Raw genomic sequence first — 23,372 nt, 5'->3', positions numbered from 1 at the left:
CACCAAGAAACTATTAGTGCAGACATTTCTCATAGGCAAGTGTGGGTTTGAGCCATCATAAGTGGATATCTGGAGAGTCCTTTCATAAACACTGGCAGGGATGGCTGGGCATCCCAGTTACTCATCTTTGGGTTCCCTGGCACATGTGTGTGGAGCACAGGTTAGGTGGTGATACACAAGATTTTCCTATACCAACTATTCTAATCTTGCCCTAGAAAAAGCATCAGTCCCAGATACTTAGCATCTGCTCAGCTCAGAGACCACAGTAGCTGGAACCAAGATCTGAAGTACACTGGTCAGGACACTGTTTTATTTGAGATCACACAATGTCATTCAGCCCAGCTTCTGTCCCCACAAGAAGAAAAGCCCTTTGCTGTCAAAAGTGGTGGAGGAATAACTTTGAGAGAACATCTCTAAGGGCTCGATGCTATAGTCAGTCTCTGTCACAGCATCTTCTACTGCCTCTGGCCCGGGAGAGGCCAGAGAACCTCTGCTTGAAAATTGTTGTAGCTACTCTTCAGCTCATGCATCCATGAGCACCTAGAGACCCCCTGGCTTGAGCAGACTGTTGAGATTCCTGAGGGCAGCACCACAGGCAGGGAGGTCCAGGGAGGCTGCATGCAGACAGTGTACTGAGCAGGCAGGCAGCAGGGGGCAGGGGGACCCCACCCAGAGGCTGACTCTGAGTCACCTCACACTTCATCACCTGCCTCAACTTCTCCTTCCCCAGCCCCTTGACTCTGAAAAACACAAACCAACCAGCATTCCCATCAGGGAAACCCCACGGCAGTGTGATCAGGAATGTGTATCCTCAGGGTGATCCACATGGTGAAAGAAGAAATGAGGGGCTGTTCTGGATTGTTTTGTTTTGTTTTGTTTTTTGTATCAGCGATCGAACTTGGGACCTCGCACTTTCGAAGCAGGTGGCAGAACCACTGAGCTAAATCCCCAGCCCTGTTCTGGAGTCTAAATGTAACTACACTACCCCAAGCTGAGCTAAATCTTTTGCTAAAGTGAACAGTACATGGAAATGATAATAATAGTAATAATACCTGGCTGTGAGCTTCTACAATTAAATTTTTTTCCTCCACTTCTTTATTTACATATTAATTATTATTATTATTATTATTATCCTTGTCACCTCTGCCAAACTGCAAAGTAGTGGCTATTTTACCCACACAAACAAGTAATGATTGGCTTAAAATGCTGAAAGTTTATCTCTGTAGTAGATGTTGAATAGCATGGGGTAAGAGGAGTGGATTCATGCACAGGCATTTAAAAAACTACACGATGACTGTGGCCAGGGCCCCAATGGAAAGAAGAAAATTACTAAGTCTTTATTATCAGGCTCAAAAAGTCACTGCAGATACAGAATATATTTTCTGAAAGAGAGCATTTCTTTGGTAGCCTTGCCAGGAAACCCATCCTTTTCTGTCAAAACAATGGGGTTTCTTGAGAGAAAACCAATTAATCAGTGAAGACAAAGCAAGGGCAGGGGACAGGATGGAGTGTCGTGGATCTGGAATGGCTCCCAGATCTGTGTATTAAAGTCTGGCCCCAAGCTTTGTGCTGTTTAGGATGGGGAGTACTGGAAGGTCTTTGGGTCATGGGTTTGTGGGATTCTGGTTCTTTCCTCTTTCTCTCTTTGCCTCCCAACCTTGAGATGAGCTGTTTTGTTTCCCCATGTGCTCCCATGTGATGCTCCCACGTGGTGTTCTGTCTCACCACATACCTAAAGGTAACCACAAACCACGAAACCACTAACTAAAATAAAACTTCCTCTTTATAAATTGATCAGCTCACATATAGATTAATAGTAACAGAAAGCTGATTAACATGCATGGCTCTTTTTAGAATTTGTTAGGGGAGGAATGAAGGAATAAACTAATAAATGATCAAAACTGAATAAACAAGCCCTGCATGGTAGCATGCACCTGTAATCACCGCACTCTGGGAGGCTGAGGCAGGAAAATCACAAGTTTGAGCACTGCCTCATCAACTTAAGAAGACCCTGTCTCAAAAAACTAACAATAATAATAATTAAGCAAACACACAGAATGCCCAAGGAAGACGGAAAAAGAGAAAGAAATAGCAGAAAATTAGAGAGATGAGAGGAGAAAGAATGAGTGGGTAAATTACCCAATGTGCAGAGCACCCATAGTAAGAGTGATCATTGAACGGGGAGCCTTTGAGGAAACTGGTCAACACTGTGCCAGGGAACATAGCCAGTCTTACACTCAGGGAGCACACAGTTCATTGTCTGATACACTTCAGGAAAAGACAGCCACTAGGGCAAAGAAGGTTTGGTGGAAACAGAAGAGGACTCCCCACATTAGGGCAAGTGAGGGAAGCATTTACTCTGGGACATTTCTGATCATGAGGAAGGCAGTGACTTCAATGAAAAGTGCAGATTTAGCTTTGGGTAGAAGTATTTGAGAAGCTGGAAGATATTTGTGAGCATTCAATTTAAATGTCTTCCATTTAACAAGCTTAGCAGTAAGCATATGAACAGATAGTTAATATCACTGCCTGTCAGAGAAAGGCAAATCAAAACCATGAGATGCCACTTCCTATCCACCAGGAAGACTATAATTTAAAAAAATAGACAGCAACAAGTGTTGAAACCTATGTACTCTGCTGTTGAACATGGAAAGTTTAAGTCTGACTATTTTTTAAAATAGTCTGGCAGTTCCCCAAAACGTTAAACATAGAGCCACCATATGACCTGGAATTTCAGTCCTAGATATATACCCAAGAGAAATGAAAACATATATCCACACAAAAACTTACATGTAAGTGGCCAAAAGGTAGGAACAATGTAAATGTCTATCAACTTATAATACACATATAAACTTGTAATATATGTAAAGTTATTATATAGAGAGAATATTATTTATCAACAAAATGAAGTTCTGATATGTGCCACAACATGGATGAACCTTGACAATATTATACTAAGCAAAATAAGCCAGAACCAAAAGCCTACACATATTGTATGATTTAATTTATATGAGATACCCAGAAAAAGGAAATCTATCATGACTGAAAGCAGAATAGTGGTTGCCAGAAGATGAAAGATTGGTGTGAGAGGTTTGGGGTAACTCTGGATGGTTTCCAGGGGTTTGGAGGGGGGATTTATGAAAATAGTTTAAAATTAGTTGTGGTGAGGGTTACACAACTAAGAACTCTAAATAGGCCTATTAATTGTGTGGCATGAGTCATCTCTTCAATAAGCTATTAATTTTTTTAAAGAAAGAAAAAAGAAGTACTTAGAAAAGTATAGGTTTTAGGGAATTCCTACCAAGTACTAAACTAGTCTACCCAGGGAATAAAGATTCCCCTTGACTGGGTTTACCTTCTCCCTTATCAAGAATAGCAATGGTGATGGGTGACAACTTTGTCCTCATTTTACATGGACTCTTGATTCTAGCCTGAAAACCCCTAGCCCTGGGTAGCCAATGCCGACCTGGGCAAACCAAGACACTTGTCATCCTCAGAGCAGCAAAAGTAGTGACAAAGCTGCCCCCAGTCTTGATATAACAAAGATGATTTGACAGAACACTGTAAGAATAAAAAGCAATAATTCAACCCTATGGAAATATTTGAAAGGCAAATTAATCTAGAACAGACGTTTAACCTCTCTGTGGGTATGGATAATGTACGTGGAAAAAGCTAAAGGAGTATAACATGGCATTCTTTTGGACGTGTTCAGGAGCAACCTTCTGAGTCGGGAACACTGCAGGAATGTGTATTTAAGTAATTACGTCAGGAGCAAAATGGACCTCTGCGCCCTATTGTGTATTCAGCTATTTTAAAGACACAAATTACCACAGAACTGGTACTTGCCAGTCAGATGAGGGTGGAAATTGTTCCCAAACTGTGAGACACACTGTGAAGTCTGGAAAGCTCACAGAGAATGTGCCAATTTGAGAGGAGAATTTGTTAGAAACACCCACTGCTGTAGATACCTGCTTGTCCTTGGGCACACAGCAAACATTGGTGAACTCAGTTTCCAAGGCAGCTGTGTAAAGATTACACCTCAGGGCTCCTCAGTGCCTGCAAGTACACCTGCAGGGAAATGGACTTGCCTGGAGACCTGGGCAATTACCATTCAGCCTCATGTTTAGCTCAAGGGGTAGGTAATAAACACACACTAGAAAAGTGTGCGCTGCTTTACAGAAAGCTAACAGCAGTGTGGCCATTTCTCTTCTTCTGCAGACCTGCTCTTTCAAATGAACCCCAATGCAAAAAAAAAGGCAGCTCTTTCCTCTGCAAATATGCGCTCTACAAAGCCTAAGGGAAGTGGGAGGGAGAGGAGTGAAAACGTAAGAAGGGCTCCTGGGAAAACTGCTTTGTGAGAACATCTTCCCAGACCCTAGGTAATTATCCCAAGATTCACAGACTTCTCCCCTCTTTCAAGGGAAGCAGTGAGTCAGAATCCACCCAGACAAACTTTCTTCCATTACACTCAGCTGCCCCAAGCCCCATCCCCAGAGGTTCATGCAGGCCCTCTTGAGAGGGAACTACCAAAACATGCTGAGGACATAAAGACTGAATAAACCTGGATGTCAGTGTAAGGACTGACAGAGCAAGAAGAATCACTGCTAAACTTATGGCAGTCCACACAGGAATCAGGTGAAGACATTTTGAGAGGAAGAATGGAAGGTAAAATCCATGCATTCATTTATTTTACAAATATGCTTTGAACCTCTGCTATAAAACAGGAAGTGTGCTGGGCACTGAGGACTCAAGGATGAATGAATGAGACACAGATACTATCCTTGTGGAGTTTACCAAAAGGCAGAGGGAGAAGGAATTAATCTATGAACAATCATAAAAGTGGAAATTAAAGCTGATGTATGCAAGGAAGGGAAAGAACATGACACTCATGGAGAAAAGTTAGAATCTTGGCTTGGCTTGGAGTTCTTAAGAGAAAAGCTCCTTTCCCTCTGTTATATGTTAGGAAAGTAGCTGTATCAGGAAAATACTTCCCCAGATGAGTCAGGCAAGCAGAGATATGGAGGATATGTGTGAAGATGTTAACTAGACCAAAGACACTATGGAGGGGAGAAACATATCCTAGAAAGAGGATACTGCAACTGCAAAAGGCACATGGTGGAAGGAAATGTGGAGAAGAGCAGGCTGATGTGTGCAGATCGGGAGGCAAATGGGTCAGCAGGTGCCAGACGAGGCAGCGCTTTGTGGACTGTGTTAGGAATTTTGGTTTTTATCCTAAAATCCATGGGAAGGTCTTAAAGAAGGGAATTGTATGATCAGATTCATATTTTTATATGATTACTGGGGCTGCAGAGTGGAGAAAAATTGAGTGAAAGGACAAGAATGGAGATGGAGGCCAGTTAGAGGGAGAGGATGATAGCTCAGACTACAATAATGATAACTTATCAGATAGAATAAATTGGTTCAAGAGGAATGAAGGAAATAAAATGGACAGAACTCGGTGATAGAATAGTCTGGAACATGACAGCAAGGAAAATGACAAGATTGACTCCTAGGCTTCTGGCTTGTCCAATTAATTGTACGATGATGCCATTCAAGGAGCTAAGAATACCAGAAATTGAGCAGATCTGGAGTGATCATAGCTCTGTTTTGGACATATTGAGTTTGAGACACTTTGAGATATATCAGTACAAATGTCTATAATTGGAAGGAACTGGCTAGTTGACATTTTCTTAGCCTGCCTTGTTAATTTTCCCAGAGAGAAAATGCTGGGAGAGCATCTATTTAAGAGAGAAGCAGCGGTAAAAAGGCAGAAACTTCTGCTAGACATCACCAAAATAATCACACCACCAATAACCTGATGTTTAGAAAGAATATCAATACTTTTTTTTGCAAGCCGTGAAAATCCAGAGTTGTCACTGAGGTAGTCTACTAGTTTGTGGAACAAACTTGGCACTACCATGCATGTTTTTTGTTTGGTTTTGGTTTTGGTTTTTTTTGTTTTGTTTTGTTTTTTGAGACAGGGTCTCACTATGTAGTTGAGACTGACCTGGAACTCACTATGTAGCCCAGATTGGTCTCGAACTTACAGCAACCCTCCTGTCTCAGCCTCCTGGGTGCTGGGATTACAGGCATGTGCCACCATGCGCAGCTCATGCATGTTTTTGGACAATATATTGACATGTTTTAAAGTAGATATTGAGGAGCAACCCACTTTCTGGTCCCCCTTCTGTCTCTCTTAGACAGAAGCTTTCTTTCCCTCAATAAATTTTCCTACTCTTATCCTCCATTGTTCTTAGAATTCATTCTCCCATTTTAGAGAACATGAACTCATGTTGCAGATATCTAGCAGATTTGGGAGTTACATCTCTTCCCCTATATGATTTTGGAGGTCTTCCACTGAGATTACTGGTCAGAGGTAAGAGTTTTCTTTCATAGGTTCTAACTTTGGTCTTTTTCCTTCATAGATTGTAACTTGTTTCAGAGGCTCTCATTTGTTTCATAGATTCTAGTTTTTGTTGCATAAATTCTGGCCTTTGTTTCAGCTTTTGTTTCAAAAGTGTCTTAATTTTAAGTTTTGTGTTTTAAATTTTTGCAAATTTCTTGTTTTTCTTATGCATTGTGTTTTATCAAAATTATGTTTTATTTTTGTTTTGTATGTGTTGCATTTGCACTTAGTTGCTTCAAAATGCTGTAAAATGGGTGTTTTATGAATCACCTCAGATAAAGATGATTCAGGCTTTTATCTGCCCCTTGTAAAACTGCAAACAATTGGTGGTTACTCTGCCAGCTAGTAATTGCCTTTAGGGAAGCTGCCACTCTCAAAGCAGAGGACAGGTTTCTCCAGTTGCCCTCTGGTGAATCCCCAACCCCATTGATGCCAATGGCAGGTGGAATGTTGACCACATAGGCAATTGGGTTCCTTTTGGAGATAGATCTCTGATTGTGTGGAACTAGTGGAAACTGAGGTAACAATTGAGGGGTCATGGCCAGGGCTACTCTCTGGTAGATACCCAAAGGTCCCTCAGAAGAAACTAGCTCCCAAAAACCCATCCGGGTAATCAGCAGAAAATCTCCACATCTTGTCCCATTTGGACTCCCCTGTAAGGTGAAAGGGGAACTCTGTCAGTGATCATCAGGTATCCTCTGTCTCAGAATGATCTGAAATGATGCCTTCAGATCCCTTTCTTAAGCCTCTGTTAAGAGTTGTGTGGCAGGTTTGGACTGCTTTCTCTACTACTAGTGAGATAGACCTCTAGACAAATATAAAAAATAAATCTTTCATAGATTAAAAACTACCTGAACCTTCTCCCCACCTCCTAGGCATGGTCTTCATCATTTATGTGTATGGGGGAGGAAAACACCTTTTCTGATGGGTTATGGACTTTGCGATGTGGACTCTGGTCTTATAAAATGCTATATGATGAGTATTTGGATGTTTAACCAGTTTGAGCTTTATTCGGACTTTTTTTCTCTTCTAGTGAGTTAGAAACTCCCCTTAAACTTTTGTCAAACTTATTAGGGGATCATTTGAGAATCCCTCCTAGACCACTCCTCCTTCCACAAAGTTAGACCAAGATAACTTGCAACAACTGTTTCATCTTACAATAAGGAAAATAGCAATCAGTAACTTGCATTTGTTTTTACATGCTAACTAGAATATGGGACTATTTTGGTCAGCCTTTCTCTTCCTTCATGTGTGCACAGAAGAAGTTGACAAATGTGCCTTTATTAATGTGGATTGTGGCTGCTAGGAAGACCTATAAGTTTCAAATACTTAGTAAATTTAAAATGGACCTTAAAGGAGTAGCCTTGTCTTGCTGCTAACAAAAGTTACCTAAAAGACTGAATAAACAACAGAAATTTCTCAGAGTTTTCTCTACCCTGGAGCCCAGGGAAGAATGTCTGACTTAACATCTCTGGAGGTGATACCTTTTGTGGGAAAAGTGCCCTATTTTCCTCTCTTTCAAGGAACAAGAGAGCAGTGGTTTGAATCTCTTGGTTTACTAGAAGTACTTCCCTCTCTAAACATGATTGATATATCTGAAGTCAATTGTAACTTGTGCTTTGAGAGTACCTGATATGAGTTACCTGAGGAAAATAAGTGCTGGCAAAGGGTAGATACTCCAGTCTGGTTTTATTTTCTGGGTCTCTCTCAGATGGTAGCTAACTACCCTGGAGTGGAATAAACCTTGGGGGATGCTCTAGGGGACACAGGAATCAAGCAGAGACTTGTGGGATGCCATATTTGTTTCTCTTATTTCAGATTAGGAACTCCATATAGGAACCTCTCACTCCTTTTGAATATATTAAGGAGCAATTCAGTATTTCTCTATACCCTTCATTGGTGTGCCTGCCTCCTAAACCAAGTACACAGAGGAAACTACTATGATGCTATCTCACAATTAGAATTATACTGTAAAAGAGAGAAAATGGTCAAAATCATCTTATGTTTAGATTTTCTTTACATTAAGAAATAATTCTTGCTTGTGTTCAAGTATAAATACAATGACAACTCACCCTTAAGACATTCAGTACCTCTAAGCCTGAAGCTACTCCTCATCCTTTAGAACCTGAGAACAAAGTTTCTAAGACAGCTTTAAACCTTGACCACCAAGTGCTGAGGATGGAGTACACCAGCCATAATTAAACCTCCATGAGGCTATATCCATCCTTAGCTAAGTCATTCAGGTCCCTCAAAGACAATATCCTTTTCAGGAAGTAAATGGCAAATATGGGATTATCTGTGTTCTAGTGTCTTTTTCTCGGTGGTCTAAGACAGATTAAATGAGACCTAATAAAGTTTTTGGATCACTCTGATATGTACATTGAAGTATTTAGAGAACTTACTCAAAGCTATAGACTGGATTACAAAGATGTAATGTTGCTGTTAAATCAAATATTGGTTTTTAATGAGAGACAAATAGTATTACATTTAGAGACAAATACCATCTTAATTTTGGAAGCTCAAAAGACTGGCAGCCAGGGGAATAACTGGTTTTGGAACACAAGCAGTTCCTGTACAAGAACCCTACTGACTGCCAATCAGATAGGAGATTAAATAGAAGACATTTTTCAGTCATGTATTCTTAAAGGTCTAAGAAACATGAGAACTAAACCCTTCAGTTATTTTAAATTGTCAACTATTTATTAGAAAGAGATGAGGACATCCCTAGATCCTGATTTGATTAAAGGAAATACTATACTTTCTCCCAAGTCAGTCTTGCAATATGTAGATGGCATAGTGTCATACGCCCCCTCAGAAGAGCTTTCTAGCCAAGACACCAATGTTCTGCTAAATTTTCTAACAGACAAGGGTAATAATGTTTGTAGATGTAAGGCACAATTTTTGCAGCCCTGAAATTAAAATATTTAGGCCCTATTATATCTAAGGGAACCCAAAGACTGGGGGAGAAAGGAATTAAAACAATTTTTTCCTCTCCATAGGCCAAGACCCTAAAACCACTAAGAAGATTTCTAGAAATTATAGGCTTTTGTTACTTTTAGATAACAGGATATAGTGAGATTGTGTGACCCATTTATCATCCTATAGAAAAACCCAGAAGACACCATATTTTAATCTGGGAACCTGCTTCCCAAACTGCAGAATCTCAAGCAAGCACTTTTAAGGGCCAATCTATAGGATGCCATTTCAGTTTGTATGTTAATAAAAGGTAAGACATGGCTTTGGGAATGTTTCTACAAGATCAGACAGCTGCTCAACAGACTGTAGGGTATTTAAGTCATAAATTAAATATTATAGATTCAAAATAATTTATTTAAAAAGAAAAGCCCTAAAGAATATGCTTAGAACACATTCATTCCTTTCAAGAGGCAAAAAGCAGCCATTCGGGTTCTTTGATTATTGGTTTGATTTTACGCTTGGCAAATACATCACAGCTTTTGTCTCCAGAGATGTGTTTGCTAAGGATTGCAGATCCACCGCAAAAAAGCCTCCTGATCTTAAATGTCTTTCTACACCTGAGATGGTTAAGATTTAGTTCTTGTGCCATACTTAAAAGCTCTCTTCTCATCCCTTCACCACTGCCCTGCCCCTGAAGAATAACAGTTCTCAATAACATTTAATTCAAGGCACTTCCCTCCTCTGTGGCTGCTGGATTTCAAGGCAAAGCTTCCAGAATGGTGAGTTTTCCTTTCCTAGAACCCTTCCAGAGTAAATCTGACCTTCACTTATTTCTGGGCCATATAGATAACTGGTCTAGGCTTAATCCTGAAACTCTCGAAGCCTGTGTAATTGGGCATTCTGGTCAGATAAGCTGTCAGTTTAGGGCCCATCTTAAAACTGTTCTTGATTTCCCAAGTATAGAGAAGATTTTTACTACTTTTGATTCTTATTACAAGAGGTCTCTGTTTAATTAATCTGCAAAGTTCTGACTAGTCTTATTTATAGCTATAAACCTAAAAATTATAAAAGTTAGTATAATTCAACTTGGCCAAATACATCTGAGTGCACTCTGCTTTATAAACAAGTAGTCTTATGTGTGTGTCTGTCTAATTTGATACAACACTTACAGCTGTTTTGTTTGTGCTTTTTGTCTTTTGGCATTTTGGATTTTTAAAGATGTTTGCCTGTAACTCAAGTTTGCTTGTAGATAAATATCACCAAAGACATGATTCCCCCAGGTTTCCAGATGATCCAAATAATATCAACTGGTTTTATAAATACAATTCATATTGTTGCCCATATATAATAACTTGGGAATCTTTCATTAGTCAAAAATAATGTGTTAATTGTTATGATCTAGTTCTCATTGGTCATCTAAAAATTTGTTAAGATAAAAAAAGACACCTGGGTTTAGGAAAACTACTGGACAAGACTCCCCTTGGTAAATAAAGGAGTGGCTACCTGGAAAAAATTTATCCCAGCCTTTGTTCACAAAGGGGATCCCAGTAATTTCCATAGCCTTGTGGAAAATACACTGCTAAACATATTATTGTGATATGTTTATATTGGTCATGGTGAAACAGCTAAGCTTTCTATGGGAAAACAATAAGGTTTTATTTAAAATGCTCTACAAAACAAAATTAAAAGACAAATGGTTTCATGTAACTGATACTCATTGTTATTTCATGTGTATATATTCATGCCTTCTGTGTGTACAAGTCTTCTAGGATACTGTTTATGGTAATGATCTTTTTCACTCAGATATCTGCATTTCTCTTGCACTCTAGCTACTTGTGATAAAAGATACATGTCAAGCCAGCATGAGATAACCAGTCAAATAATAGTTATCTCAAAAATTTTATGTGATGTATGTTATATGTGTCACCATACTTAGGGATGCTCAGGTACCAAACAGTTGAAACAATATCACACACTAAAATTAGAGGTTAGACATTATGAATTCCTAAAGTACATTTCTAGGCCAATATGTATGTTCTCTTTAGGTGGTATCCTACTAAAGGATAACAAATAAGAATTTTCTTTGTAGCCAGGCATGGTGGCGCACACCTGTAATCCCAGCACTCAGGAGGCTGAGGCAGGAGGATCACCATGAGTTCAAGACCAGCCTGGGCTACATAGTGAGTTTCAGGACAGTCTCAACTACATAGTAAGACCCTGTCTCAAAAAACAAAAACAAACAAAAAAGAATTTTCTTTATCATTTAATGTCTTGTGATCAGATGGAGGTGTTTGACTGAAAGATTATTCCATACTAAAATGGACACTGTTACAAAGAAAATGTCATCATGATTGTCATGCTAAATACTATGTGTGGCTCTTGATCTTAAGTTTCTATAATATATAACTGTTGTCTGTTAACATTCTGCAGTGATTAAACTACTAGAACAATTATGGTTGATAAGAAATAACAGCCCATCTAATTGGGCTTTATACTTCAAAGTACTTAATGTCCAGACAAAATTATAATAGTTAAACTACGAAGGTCACTGATCTTGTCTTCTGGGTGTTCAACTAATTTGGAGACCAAAACTAGAAAGGTAACTGGGCTATGAGGACAGCCAATATTTTGGCCCTGACCTCTCAAGGTCAACAAGATCCAGGACACAAAGGACCCTTTCCTACTGGATCCTACATCTTTGGTAAGTCTCTCAACCTCCTGAGCAGGGAGATTGCTGGATACCAGAGGACAAACATACTGTGTGCCAAAGGAGGGTCACCAAGAGGTACAAGTCTCTCACACTTTCACTGAAAGCAACTTGGTCAAGCAAGGTCATGACCCACCCTGATGGCTGACACTGACAGGAGCTAAGAGGCTGTACGCATGGTTCCAAAATAATGCCTAAAGAGACTTAACTGACCTTGACAGCAAGATGTTCATGTTGATTGACACAGGTCTCACTTTAACTCGGTCTTCACACCTAGTAGAAAAGAATAACCAAAAGAGGTATGAAATAATGCCATAGTAATAAAGCTAGATATAAAAAGGGCTCCAGTCACTGACCCCTTCTGGCAGTTTCCAGCTCTACCAGTAGCTGACCATGGTTATGGATCATTAGAAAAAAACTATGGTAAAATCTATAAGAGTTCAATTAGAATTTTATATTTATTCATGAAATTTGTTCAAATTGTCTCTTATCTTACAGCTAAAACTAGAGAGACTTCTAAGAACAGTAGGTTCAATCACTATTTCAATTTCTCCCCATCCTGCCCTTTCATTCTAGCGTGTTCATGCTTAGATTATGCATACTCTAATTTCTTTAAAGTTTTGTTTATCCTTCCCTGGAGGCTGCCACTCCAATCGGTCATACAAATGGAACCAAAGATAAATGTGCTAGATTTCTTTTACCAGGATCCACCAGATCAACTTTGTAAACAGCTCATAACTGCTAAACTATACAATATGACTTCTATGTTGTATTCTGAAGTCCCCTGGACCGTCTCCTTAGCCTCTTTTGTGTGCTATATTCATAGCAATCCTGCTGACATTATAATTTGGCACACACATTCTTACTGTTTCTTTGGCTTTTTCTCCTCCAGACTTAAAAGCTATGTAGCTACCAAGATGACAACACCTGGCATCTATCGAAGACCTTTAGATAGACCCACTGTAGAGTAACTCTAACTGCTGATCACAACTATGACCCTCTTCAGCAGGAAGTAGCCAGAGCTGTCTTTGCCCTGTGCCCCCTCACAGTAGTTAGGGGTACTTCTTCAGAGGGGGGAGTATTATAGATAAGTAAGTTAATTAGGTATCTTGTAGGTAGATAGGGCCCCCCTCAAGTATCTAGCCCTCAAGGAGCCAACAGAGCAAGGAGCCAACATGGAGGACAATAAAGACACATTCACTGTGGCCAAAATTATAAAAGGAGAGAAACTACTACACCCATGTAGGATAAATAGCATTGATTGATATTCTAATAGATATCAATCACCTGGGTGAGGGGCCAAGGTCTTAGCCCAATCTTTCCAGGAAATAACCCTGACCTTCACCCTTACTGAAAATCTTTGTATGCTTGCTATGTCACTTGCTCCCCCATTTGACCCCCATTTAATCAATATTACCTGTATGACTGTACTTGTAATCCTATCAGCTGGTCATGGTCTTGCCCCACTTTATGCCCACCTTGTAATTTTCCATTGGGTCTTATAGTTTTGTCCCACTTTGTACCTGCCTCACCACATGGCTTTGCTGTATAAAACATCTTGGAGAAGTGGGGTGAGCAGGCAACCCACTTTCCGGTCCCTCTCTCTCATAGAAGCTTTCTTTCCCTCAACAAATTTTTCCTACTCTTAAAAATAAAATAAAATAGATAAGGATATCTGTTCAGAGAAAGAGCATTTGGTTCTGAGAACTTCCCCCTCCGCAGGTGCTCCAGCTTTCTCCTGCAAGGTACACTAAGGTGAAGTGGAGGACTCACCTCTGCAACTGGAGGCCTCCAGTCTCTCTGAGTCCCACCTCACTGTCCTGAGGGTTGAGAAGAGCTTGAAGAGCACACCTGTAACTTATTCCCACACCCACCTGCATGGCCTGCCACACCTGTGGGAAGCTCCACTCTAAACAATTGAGCTTCTCCCACGGTAACATGCAGACCACCTTGGTCTGCAAGCAGCCAGTGGGGCCTGAGGGTCTGCTTTTATAACCAGCTTGCATATGACATCAAAGCTGCTGGTCTGGGAACTGCAAGCCTAAGCAATGTGTTTCAAGTTTCAGGGCCAGGGGCTAATTCATACTGTTTCTTGGATTTTTTTAAAGGAAAAATTCATTTTCCTCTCTTTCATGATACAAACTGCAACAGTGATAGCTTAGCTTTTTACTTTCTGACTCACTAAATGGGTAGTATGAGGCAAGAGTTTTGGAAAATGAGTGACTTGTAAATGTATGCATCACACTCCAGAGGTAGAAGAGGCAAAGACAGTTCATATTGTCCCTGGCAGCTGTCAGCACAAGAAATAGCTTTAGATAAAGAAGAAATAATCTTGAGGGAAATAGGTTGTGGGTCGAGAGAGGTACTGGAAGATGCAAGAAAGACATATGCTGAATGGGATCACTATCATTCTCAAAATAGTTGAAGCCACAGGATCTGGCATGAGGATAAGGATGAGAATGCAGAAAGTTACTGCCAAAAATACAGTTCCTGATTCTAACAGAGCGATTGGGAGAGGAGGGTGTATCTGGAGCCAGTTGTTACAAGCTGATGATTCTGACATGAGATAGTAATGCTTTTAGTGTCCTACTCAATTTTAAGGGTTCACTTTTGAATGAAATGGAAAGGGGAAATTGAAAACAAGGTTCCAAAAGACTTCTTGACATATGATTTAGATTTTGGAGCGGTATGTTGTCAAATAAAGACTGAGAATTTTTTTGACAAACTCCCTGAAATTCTATAAATACTGATAAACTCCTTATTTATTTAATATTTTTATATTGTTCAAATCCTCATAGCTACAGTTTTTTCTAGTTAATATCAATTACATTATGTAGAACCACATATTAACATATTAAAATTCTTTAAAATTAATTTCAAACTCCTCTTTTTTATTTTTTTACCTTCACTTTGAAGGTTAAATGTATAAAATTCTAGGTAAGGGGTTTACATGTTAAAATAGCATGTGAAAATAGTGTCTCAGTTTTTTTACTAAATGTCAGAAAAAAGAAGAAATATTTAAACAATATTTTAAAATGTTACAATATTGTTTATATGTATGACAAACATACATTCTCATAAATGCAAGAGCTTAGAAAATATGTCACTTTTGCAATCTTCTTAAAACACTATTTGGAGATCTGTTCAGGAACTAAGTGGTGAATCTAAATTAAAACTCCATAACTAGAAAAGTCTTATGAAATATATCCAAATAATTATAAAAATGATTACAAGCCAAAAGTAAATGGCCCACCCAATAAATTATAAAAACACTTTAAATTAAAATGTTTGAACGTAAACTTCTCAAGTATTAATGATAAACCTTGAGAAGAGACCTACCAGAGGGAATTTAGGTATCAAGATTTGCTAAATTCCTCATTTTGAAAGAAAAAGGTTACTGACTCTTATCTGACATTGATAAGCTAAGATAATTTTTTTCAGCATGTCTGCATTATAAGAAATACGACAAGGCTTTTAGCTGAAGTAAATGATGCTAGACAGAAACCTCCATCTGCAGAAAGGAATGACGAACACCAACAGTACTGACATGTGGATATATATTTTGGGCGTATGATCTTAGTCAGTTTGGGATTCTGTATTGGAATACGACAGATTGGGTGGCTAATAAAGGAGGCCAGAAGTCCAGATCGAGGTGCCAGCATGCTCGGGTTCTGAAAAGGACACTCTTCTGGACTGCAGATGGCCTATGTCTCCTTGTATCTTCACACAGCAGGAGAGCTAGCGAGTTCTGTGAGGGTCTCTTTTATAAGCGCACTAATCTCACCCATGAGGCTTCGACTTTCACGACCTAATTACCACTCTAAATCTCCTTCCTAATACCATCACATTAGAGGATAAGATTTCAATATGGGAATTTTGGAGGTATCCAAACATTCTTGGCAATTCATTTTGTAGTGCTAAACAATAGTTTCGTCACCTAGGTGTACCACATTTAATCTATTCACTCACCTACTGAATGACATCTCAGTTGCCTTTAATTTTTTGCAATTATGAATAAAGCTGTTATAAGTGTCTACCTGCAAATGATAAGTAGCCATAGATAGTGGACACAGTTTTTGACTCCTCTGAATAAACATGAAGAAGTGCAATTGCCGGATCACACAGTGAAGGTGTGTTGAATCTTGGTAAGGACAGCCAAGCTGTCTTTCAGGGTTGCTCTGCCATTTTGCCTTCCCACCAGCAATGAGAGTTTCCACTGTTCCACACCCTTACCAGGATTTGGTGGCATCAGTGTTCTGGATTTTGGTGATTCTAACAGGTATGTAGTGGTACTGCTTTTGCTTGTTTTGCTTTGCTTTGGTTTGCTTGTTTTTTTGTTTTTGTTTGTTTGGTTGGTTGGTTGGTTGGTTTTGGGTAACTCAGTCTCAGAATTGATATCCTATCATTCTGCTGCATCCTATTAGATTTGTTAGAATTGAATCACTAAATCCAATTTACACTGTAGGGGAGGGGATAGCACAAGAATGTGAATATTGAGGCAAGGATCACTGAGATCTATCTTTGAAGCTGCCTACAACACCAGGCAAATGCCAGTCAGAAAGGTTAATGTGACTCTACTAACGTCAGACAAAGTAGATGTTTAAACAACGTGTAATACTAGAAACAGAGACATTTCATTATAAGTGGCCAATTCACCAAGAAGACATAACAATCTAAAAATATATGCAGCTAATAGCAGAGCTTCGAAATGAAGAGGCAAATGTTGACAGAACTCTAGGGAGCAAAGGATAAGTCCACATTCATAGTCTGAGATGTTAATATTTCTCTCTGTAATGATAGGGAAAGAAAACAAAAACAAAATCAGTAATGATGTGGAAAGTTTGAAAACTACTATCTTTCTACCTGACCTAATTGTTGTTTATACAAACTACACCTACAAATGGAAAATATACACTTTTCAATGTAGAAAGCAGCATTTCGTGATCAAAAATGAAATCACAAAAGAAATTGGAAAACATTCTAGATCAGATAATAATAAAATACAATGTAACCAAAAATCACTGGCATGCAGCTAAAACAGTCCTGAAGGGAATTTGTAACTTTAAATGGCTACATTAAGAAAAACATATATACATGAAATCAATGGCATAACATTGCTTCTTAAGAGGCTAGCAGCTAAACACAATAAAAATTTTATAAAGTTAGAAAAATAATTTAAAAGAAACCAGAAAAATCATTAAAGTTAAAATAAGTGGAAGAAAAAATAAGAGCAGAAAGCAATACAACAGAAAATGGACAGACCATACCATAATCAACAAAGTTAAAATCTGGTACTTTTAACAGATTAGTTTGTTTTTGCATTATCAAGATCAAGAATCAAAAAGGAAATTACTGTAAGTCCAACAGATATAAAAGGCTAAGAAAAAAGATAATGTAAATGACTTGGAATCTATTATTAATCGACTATTAAATCTGGATAAATGGTTCACCTGGATTAACAGTATTGTTGGACAGCCCTAAAAATGGCCAGATTGTGGAACAGCTGTTGAATGTAACACTTTCAAAATGTACATATCTTCCCTCCCCCAAAAAAGATAATGTAAATGAATAAAACAAAACATGGTTATGCTAATGAAGTTGACATCCAAGATGAAAAGCACAAACTCCTAGAAAAATGCTGCTTATTAAAACAGATAAAACCAATCGTGGTGTGCACCCATAATCCCAGCCACTTGGCAACTGAGACAGGAGGATTGCAAGTTTGAGGCCAGCCTTGGCAATATAGCAATACCCTGTCTCAAAACAGAAACTGAAATAAACAAGCAGTCAGTAGAGAGAAACTATTCTGAATAAAAGACATTATTGCCACACACTGAAAAACCTTCACATCCAGATGGCTTCATGGTGAATTCTATTAATCATTTAAGAAGAAAGTAAGATTAATGCCACATTAACATTCAGAAAACAGAGAAAACACTCTCAACTCCAACACCTGGATGCTGATCTTATCATTGAGGACACACATTACAAGAAGATTATAGTTCAATAGCCCTCATAAATATAGAATAATAACTTTTTTTTGAGACGGGTTCTCACTATGTAGTTTGGGCTGGTCTCAAACTCACTAGGCTGACTGTGAACTACTGCCTCAGTGTTCCTCGTGCCTCAGCCTCCCAAATGCTGGAATTACAGCCATGTGCCACCATGTCTGACTCAGAACAAAATTTCTTAAAAGCTTATTGGCAAATCACATCCAGAAATATATAAAAAAAGATGACACTTGCTAACTCAAGGGGTTTATGCCAGCTTGGTTTAACATTAAAAATCATCTGATGTAATTTACATTTTCCAAAAAGAGAAGTAAAATCACATGAGCATCTCAATAAAGCAAAAAAAAAAAAAAAAAAAAAAAAACTGGAAAAAATTGAACATTTGATTTAAAACTTCCAAAAAGGTAAAAATACGGAGGAGCTTAGTGTGATAATGAACATCTATGAAAAACCTGTAATTAATATGCTTAATGATGAATCAATCATTGAAAAAAAATGTCCCCTAAGATGTGGATTAAGTATAAATGTCTGTTCTCATCATTTTTATTTAACATTGTAGTGGAAGTCTTAGCAAATGTAAATAAAGTTTTTAAAATACAAGATATAAAGTTGGAATCAATTTAAAAATCTATTTTTGTTTGTAGAAAATAGTGTACATAGAAAACCCTATGGAATTACACACCAAAAAACAATTAAAAAACTACTAAATGAATTAATGAAGTCATCAAGGTCATAGGACCCAAGGCAAAAACATAAAAATCAATTGTATTTCTAATATACTAGCATTGAAATGAAAATAAAACTAAAGATTAAAATGAAAATTTAAAAAATAATAGCATTAAAAACAAGGAAAATTTGACAAAATATATACAAAATATAGGAACTACAAAACATTTCTGAGAGAAATAAAAGCAGTTATACACAAATAAAAAGATCAACCATGTTCATTGACTGGAAATTCATCATGTCCATTCTGTTAAATTAATCTGTAAATTCCAAGAAATCTCAATCAAAGTCTCAGTAGGCTTTTTCCGATGATTGGTTAGGTTGCTTTAAAATTTACATAAAGATATAATGGTACTGGAAGTGCTGAAATAATCTTGGAAAAGAACAAAGTTGGAAGATTTATAGTACCTGATTTCAAGAATTACAATACCTGGAAATAAGGATGAGACCAGTGTAAACTCAGTGAAAGTTACACAACTCTGAATGATAGCAATATTCACTGGAATGGGGGAAAAAGACCTATCTTATTCGTACAGCTATTATATAAAGAATTGCACCAACAGTAAGTCACCCTGATAACTTCTGACAATCCATACTTGATACCAATAAGAAGTGTATCAAAAATACATAAGAAAACGAGTATGCTGGGGGTATAGCTCAGTGGTTCTGTCACCTGTCTAGCAAGTGCAGGTCCCAAATTTAATCCCTGGTGCAAAAAAAAAAAAAAAGAAAAAAAAAACCCAAGTATAAACTTTAGAATACTTCTAATAACCTGAAGAGGAAAAACCTGCCAGAGGTCAGCAGACTATTAAAAAAAAAACAGACCAATGAACAGAGGCAGCCTTTAGAATCAGTTTTAGATGGGAAATTGGCTTCCAGAAATAAGCAAAACTGACCAATACAGTTATACAGTACAATTATACAGAAAGGAACTGACCATCACTCCAAAAGAGAATCTAAGCAGGCATATTCCTCGAGTGTGATAAATCTCCATGATTTTATATTGATCCCTGGGATTCAAGATGATTACCTATTTTTCCATGCTGTCCAAGTTCTAGAATAAGGGTTCATCTTTGACTCTTCGTTGTTCTCACTTCCCCAAACTAATGACTACAATTATTATTTATTCCAACTTACAATTGATCTTAAAACAATCTCTTTCTATCACCATAGTTCAAGACAGCCAGCATCTCTCTCTCCTGGATTTAAATGGTCTCCTTTCTGTATCTCTTGTTTCCCTCTACATCTCTTCAATCTATTGTCTGCACAGCAGCCAGAAAGATCTTTTTAAATGCAAATTGGATCTCATTAGTCTCCTGGTTGTATCTGGAATACAACTGGTCTCATTACATTTGAGACTCACTTTTTTTTTTTTTTTTCGAGACAGGGTCTTGCTGTTATGTTTAGGGTGGCCTCGAATTCGCCATATACCCCAGGCAGGCCTCAAACTTGTAGCAATCCTCCTGCCTCAGCTTCCTGAGTGCTGGGATTATAGGTGTGCATCCCCATACCCAGCCCATAAAGTTCCTAAGTGACCTGGCATTTGCCTCCCTCCCCTGATGTGAATTCTAGGGAAGAAGGTCCTTCTTCTACCTGTTCAGTGTTCTGGCTTAGGAGCTAATATCCTGTTGATGTGTTGAGCACACCATAGTTACTCAACAAAGGTTTGTTTTTAACTTAATTAGTCAGTAATTAATTAATGCTAGTTTCTTTAACTATGAGCCAAAAAGTGTCAATGTTTGTTCCTTGGGGGAGATAGTTTTGCCAGAAAATCAGAATCCATTTCTGATTTACTATACCCAAAATAGACAAATGGAATTGCATCAAACTAAAAGCTCTCCACAGCAAATGAAACAATCATCAGAGTGAAGATATAAGCTATAGGATGGGCAGAAATATTTGCATTAATATCCAGAATATGTAAGGAACTGACTGAAACAAAGTTAAAAGAAAAAAACCAAATAATCCAGTCCAGGGATCTAGCTCAGTGGTGCTGCCACCTGCCTCATAAGTGGAAGGTCCCAAGTTTGATCCGGGTACCAAAATAATAATAATAATAATAATAATAATCCAAAGTTTTTCAGTAGGGGAATCAAACTCAGGACCTTACATTTGCCAGGCAGGCACAGTACAGCTCAGTTACATCCCTGGCCTGCAATTTTTAAAATGGGCAAGAGACCTAAATAGACTTTGTCAAAAGAATAGCCAAAAGGTATATGAAAAAATGTCAACATCATTAATCATCAGGAAAATCAAAATCAAACAATGAGATATCACCTCACTCCAGTAAGAGTAACTCTTAGCAGAAAGACAAAAGACAAAAAATGCCGGCAAGAATATGCATGTGGGGACCCTAACACATTGTGGGTGAGAATGTAAACTAGTACAACCGCCATGGAAAACAGTGTGGAGGTTCCTCAAAAAATTAAAAATAGAGCTATCATGTAATACAGCAATTCCATTCCTGGGTAGGATGACTATGGATAACAATTAGATAAATATGTAATACTTCTCAAGCTAAAAAGAGGATTCTGAATGCTTTTACCATAAAAAAATAATATATGTTTAGGTATACAGAAACATTGAACCTGATCAGAACCTCATATAATCTACCCCAAATCACGTGCTACCCATTAATACTGTTCAACCTAGGATTCAACCAGGCTGTCTGCAACTTCTTATGTGTTCATCTGTACTTTTTCATTTGTTTTATGTTCCTATGGTTTTTAATTTTGAAAACATTTTTCTCGTCTTTCTCCACTTTATGATTTAGCGTTAGTTTTCACGACTTTCACTTTTCTTCCACATCCGCTTTTTCAAATCCGCTTTTTCCTATAGTGTTCCCTCTTAATTTAGATGCTGCAACACATTGTATATTATAGGTCTTACCTTTCTTTTTCTAGTCTTTTCATAAATACATATAGTATATTTAAATGTATCTTAGATACATAAAAACATAAAGATTGTACATATTAATAAACTATACCTCATTTTTTTCTCACTCATTAGCTCATTCTCCATTTGGCTCTTTCTTTGGTCTCTATGTTTCTGTTTCCATCGCTTTTTCAATTTGGATTCCAAGGACTCTTCTTGGCTCAGAAAAACCAACTGCCACTTAAGTGTCCTCAGAAAACCAAGTAGCAGACAACAATTGCTCTACCTATTCCCGTCAAGATCACATACACAGGTCACCACTGGGGACAGTTCAGAGGTCCCTGGCTCCTTCTGCAGCCACTTCTCAGCTCTTGCAAGTTCTGGTCCAGGTAGCCAGTGGCGATGATCTCCCTTGAAGGACTCACAGAGAGGAGCTGGTAGATGGGGGGCCAGAGCCATTGTCACTCAGGAGGACTCCCTCCACCCCACCCGACTGGAGTAAGGAAGGGAATATGAAATGTCATACTGCAGCAGACAGAACTGAATTTACATTGTCTTCCCACAGGTTGTGCCAGAGATACCCAAAGACAGACCACCGCACTCTTCACAGCTCACAATCCGTTTTTAAAACAGCTTTCTTCCATTCCCCATTCAGGATGGAGGTATGTTTTAGTGGGCTATTTTAAAGTCTAGAAGAAGAAAAAAGATCTACATAGTGTACAGATCCCTGATCCAGAAACACTGCTATATAGATAATGTGGTATTGTCTGGTACTATAATACCCCTCAATCTACTGTGAAAATTTAAATAATTTATTAAATTATTAGACTAAAAGTATTTCAAGTTCAGTAGCTTCATGTTTATTTTAAAATAAATGATATTATTTTGTCAAAAAAAAGAAATACTTTGGGGAGGAAATTATTTTTGTTCAAAAACTGGATTCATATAACATCCCCCCGAAATCCTCACCCAGTTCTTAACATATTGGGAGGTCTTTACCTCATGCATATGCATAACATTCCAAATAAATATTAGACTCTCGGGTTCTTGAGTGGCTCAGTGAGGTTAAACAGCTCCCTGAGTCACCGTAACAATCAATGCAGTCTCAGGACAGCACTCAGGCCCCCAGGTTTCCCTAATGCGTGACCAAATAAGATAATGGATATAAAATAGCTAAAGCAACATTAGTCCTTATCCTAGTTGAGTAAACAGGTTAAATAAACAGGTGAAGCCAAAAAAGCTGTCAAATAATGACAACTAATGACAGCTAGACACAAACCCGAACAGACCTTGAAATCTATGACTCACGCTGACAGGAAACAGAACCAACTTACCAGGGAAGAATGTCTTAAAAAGATTTGTCAGAAGGTGCCTAAAACTCTGGTTTCCTTCAAAGTATCTGGACCTCAAATTGTAGTATTTTTCTAGATAACCCTTGAGGGTTAAAATGTCTTAAATAGGTGTTGTTGGCGGTGAAGCCAGATTCCATTCCCCCAGCTCGCTCGTATGCCACCAGCTCCACTGTTCACTTCCCTCTCAAAGAAGAAGCCAAGGAATTGCCCTCCCAAAGTGTTTTCCTGAGCCTTGGCCTAGGAAACTTCACCCCATCAGGTCAGCCTCCTCTTTAGAGACAGATGTTTGGCTAAATTCTAACAGAAATAGGCCACAAATGTTCCGGCTATTTTAGGAATTGATGAGATTCTTGGAAAAGGTAACCTAGAAGGGGGCAAAG

At 38.3% G+C, this 23,372-nt stretch overlaps 1 protein-coding gene across 1 annotated transcript; it reads right to left on the bottom strand.

Moving 5' to 3' along the window:
- Positions 1-333: 333 nt before the first annotated feature.
- On the bottom strand, positions 334-23,129 carry Nnmt (nicotinamide N-methyltransferase). The gene is given in 7 exon segments (XM_033763947.1): positions 334-628; positions 630-740; positions 21,927-22,008; positions 22,011-22,085; positions 22,088-22,133; positions 22,949-23,074; positions 23,076-23,129. Coding segments are annotated over 7 exon segments (789 nt in total).
- Positions 23,130-23,372: the final 243 nt, after the last annotated feature.

The sequence above is a fragment of the Fukomys damarensis genome, unplaced genomic scaffold, assembly GCF_012274545.1.
Source record: "Fukomys damarensis isolate Sample0158 unplaced genomic scaffold, DMR_v1.0_HiC HiC_scaffold_16, whole genome shotgun sequence".
Taxonomy (NCBI): Eukaryota; Metazoa; Chordata; class Mammalia; order Rodentia; family Bathyergidae; genus Fukomys; species Fukomys damarensis.
This window is presented reverse-complemented; position numbering and strand designations above follow the sequence as displayed.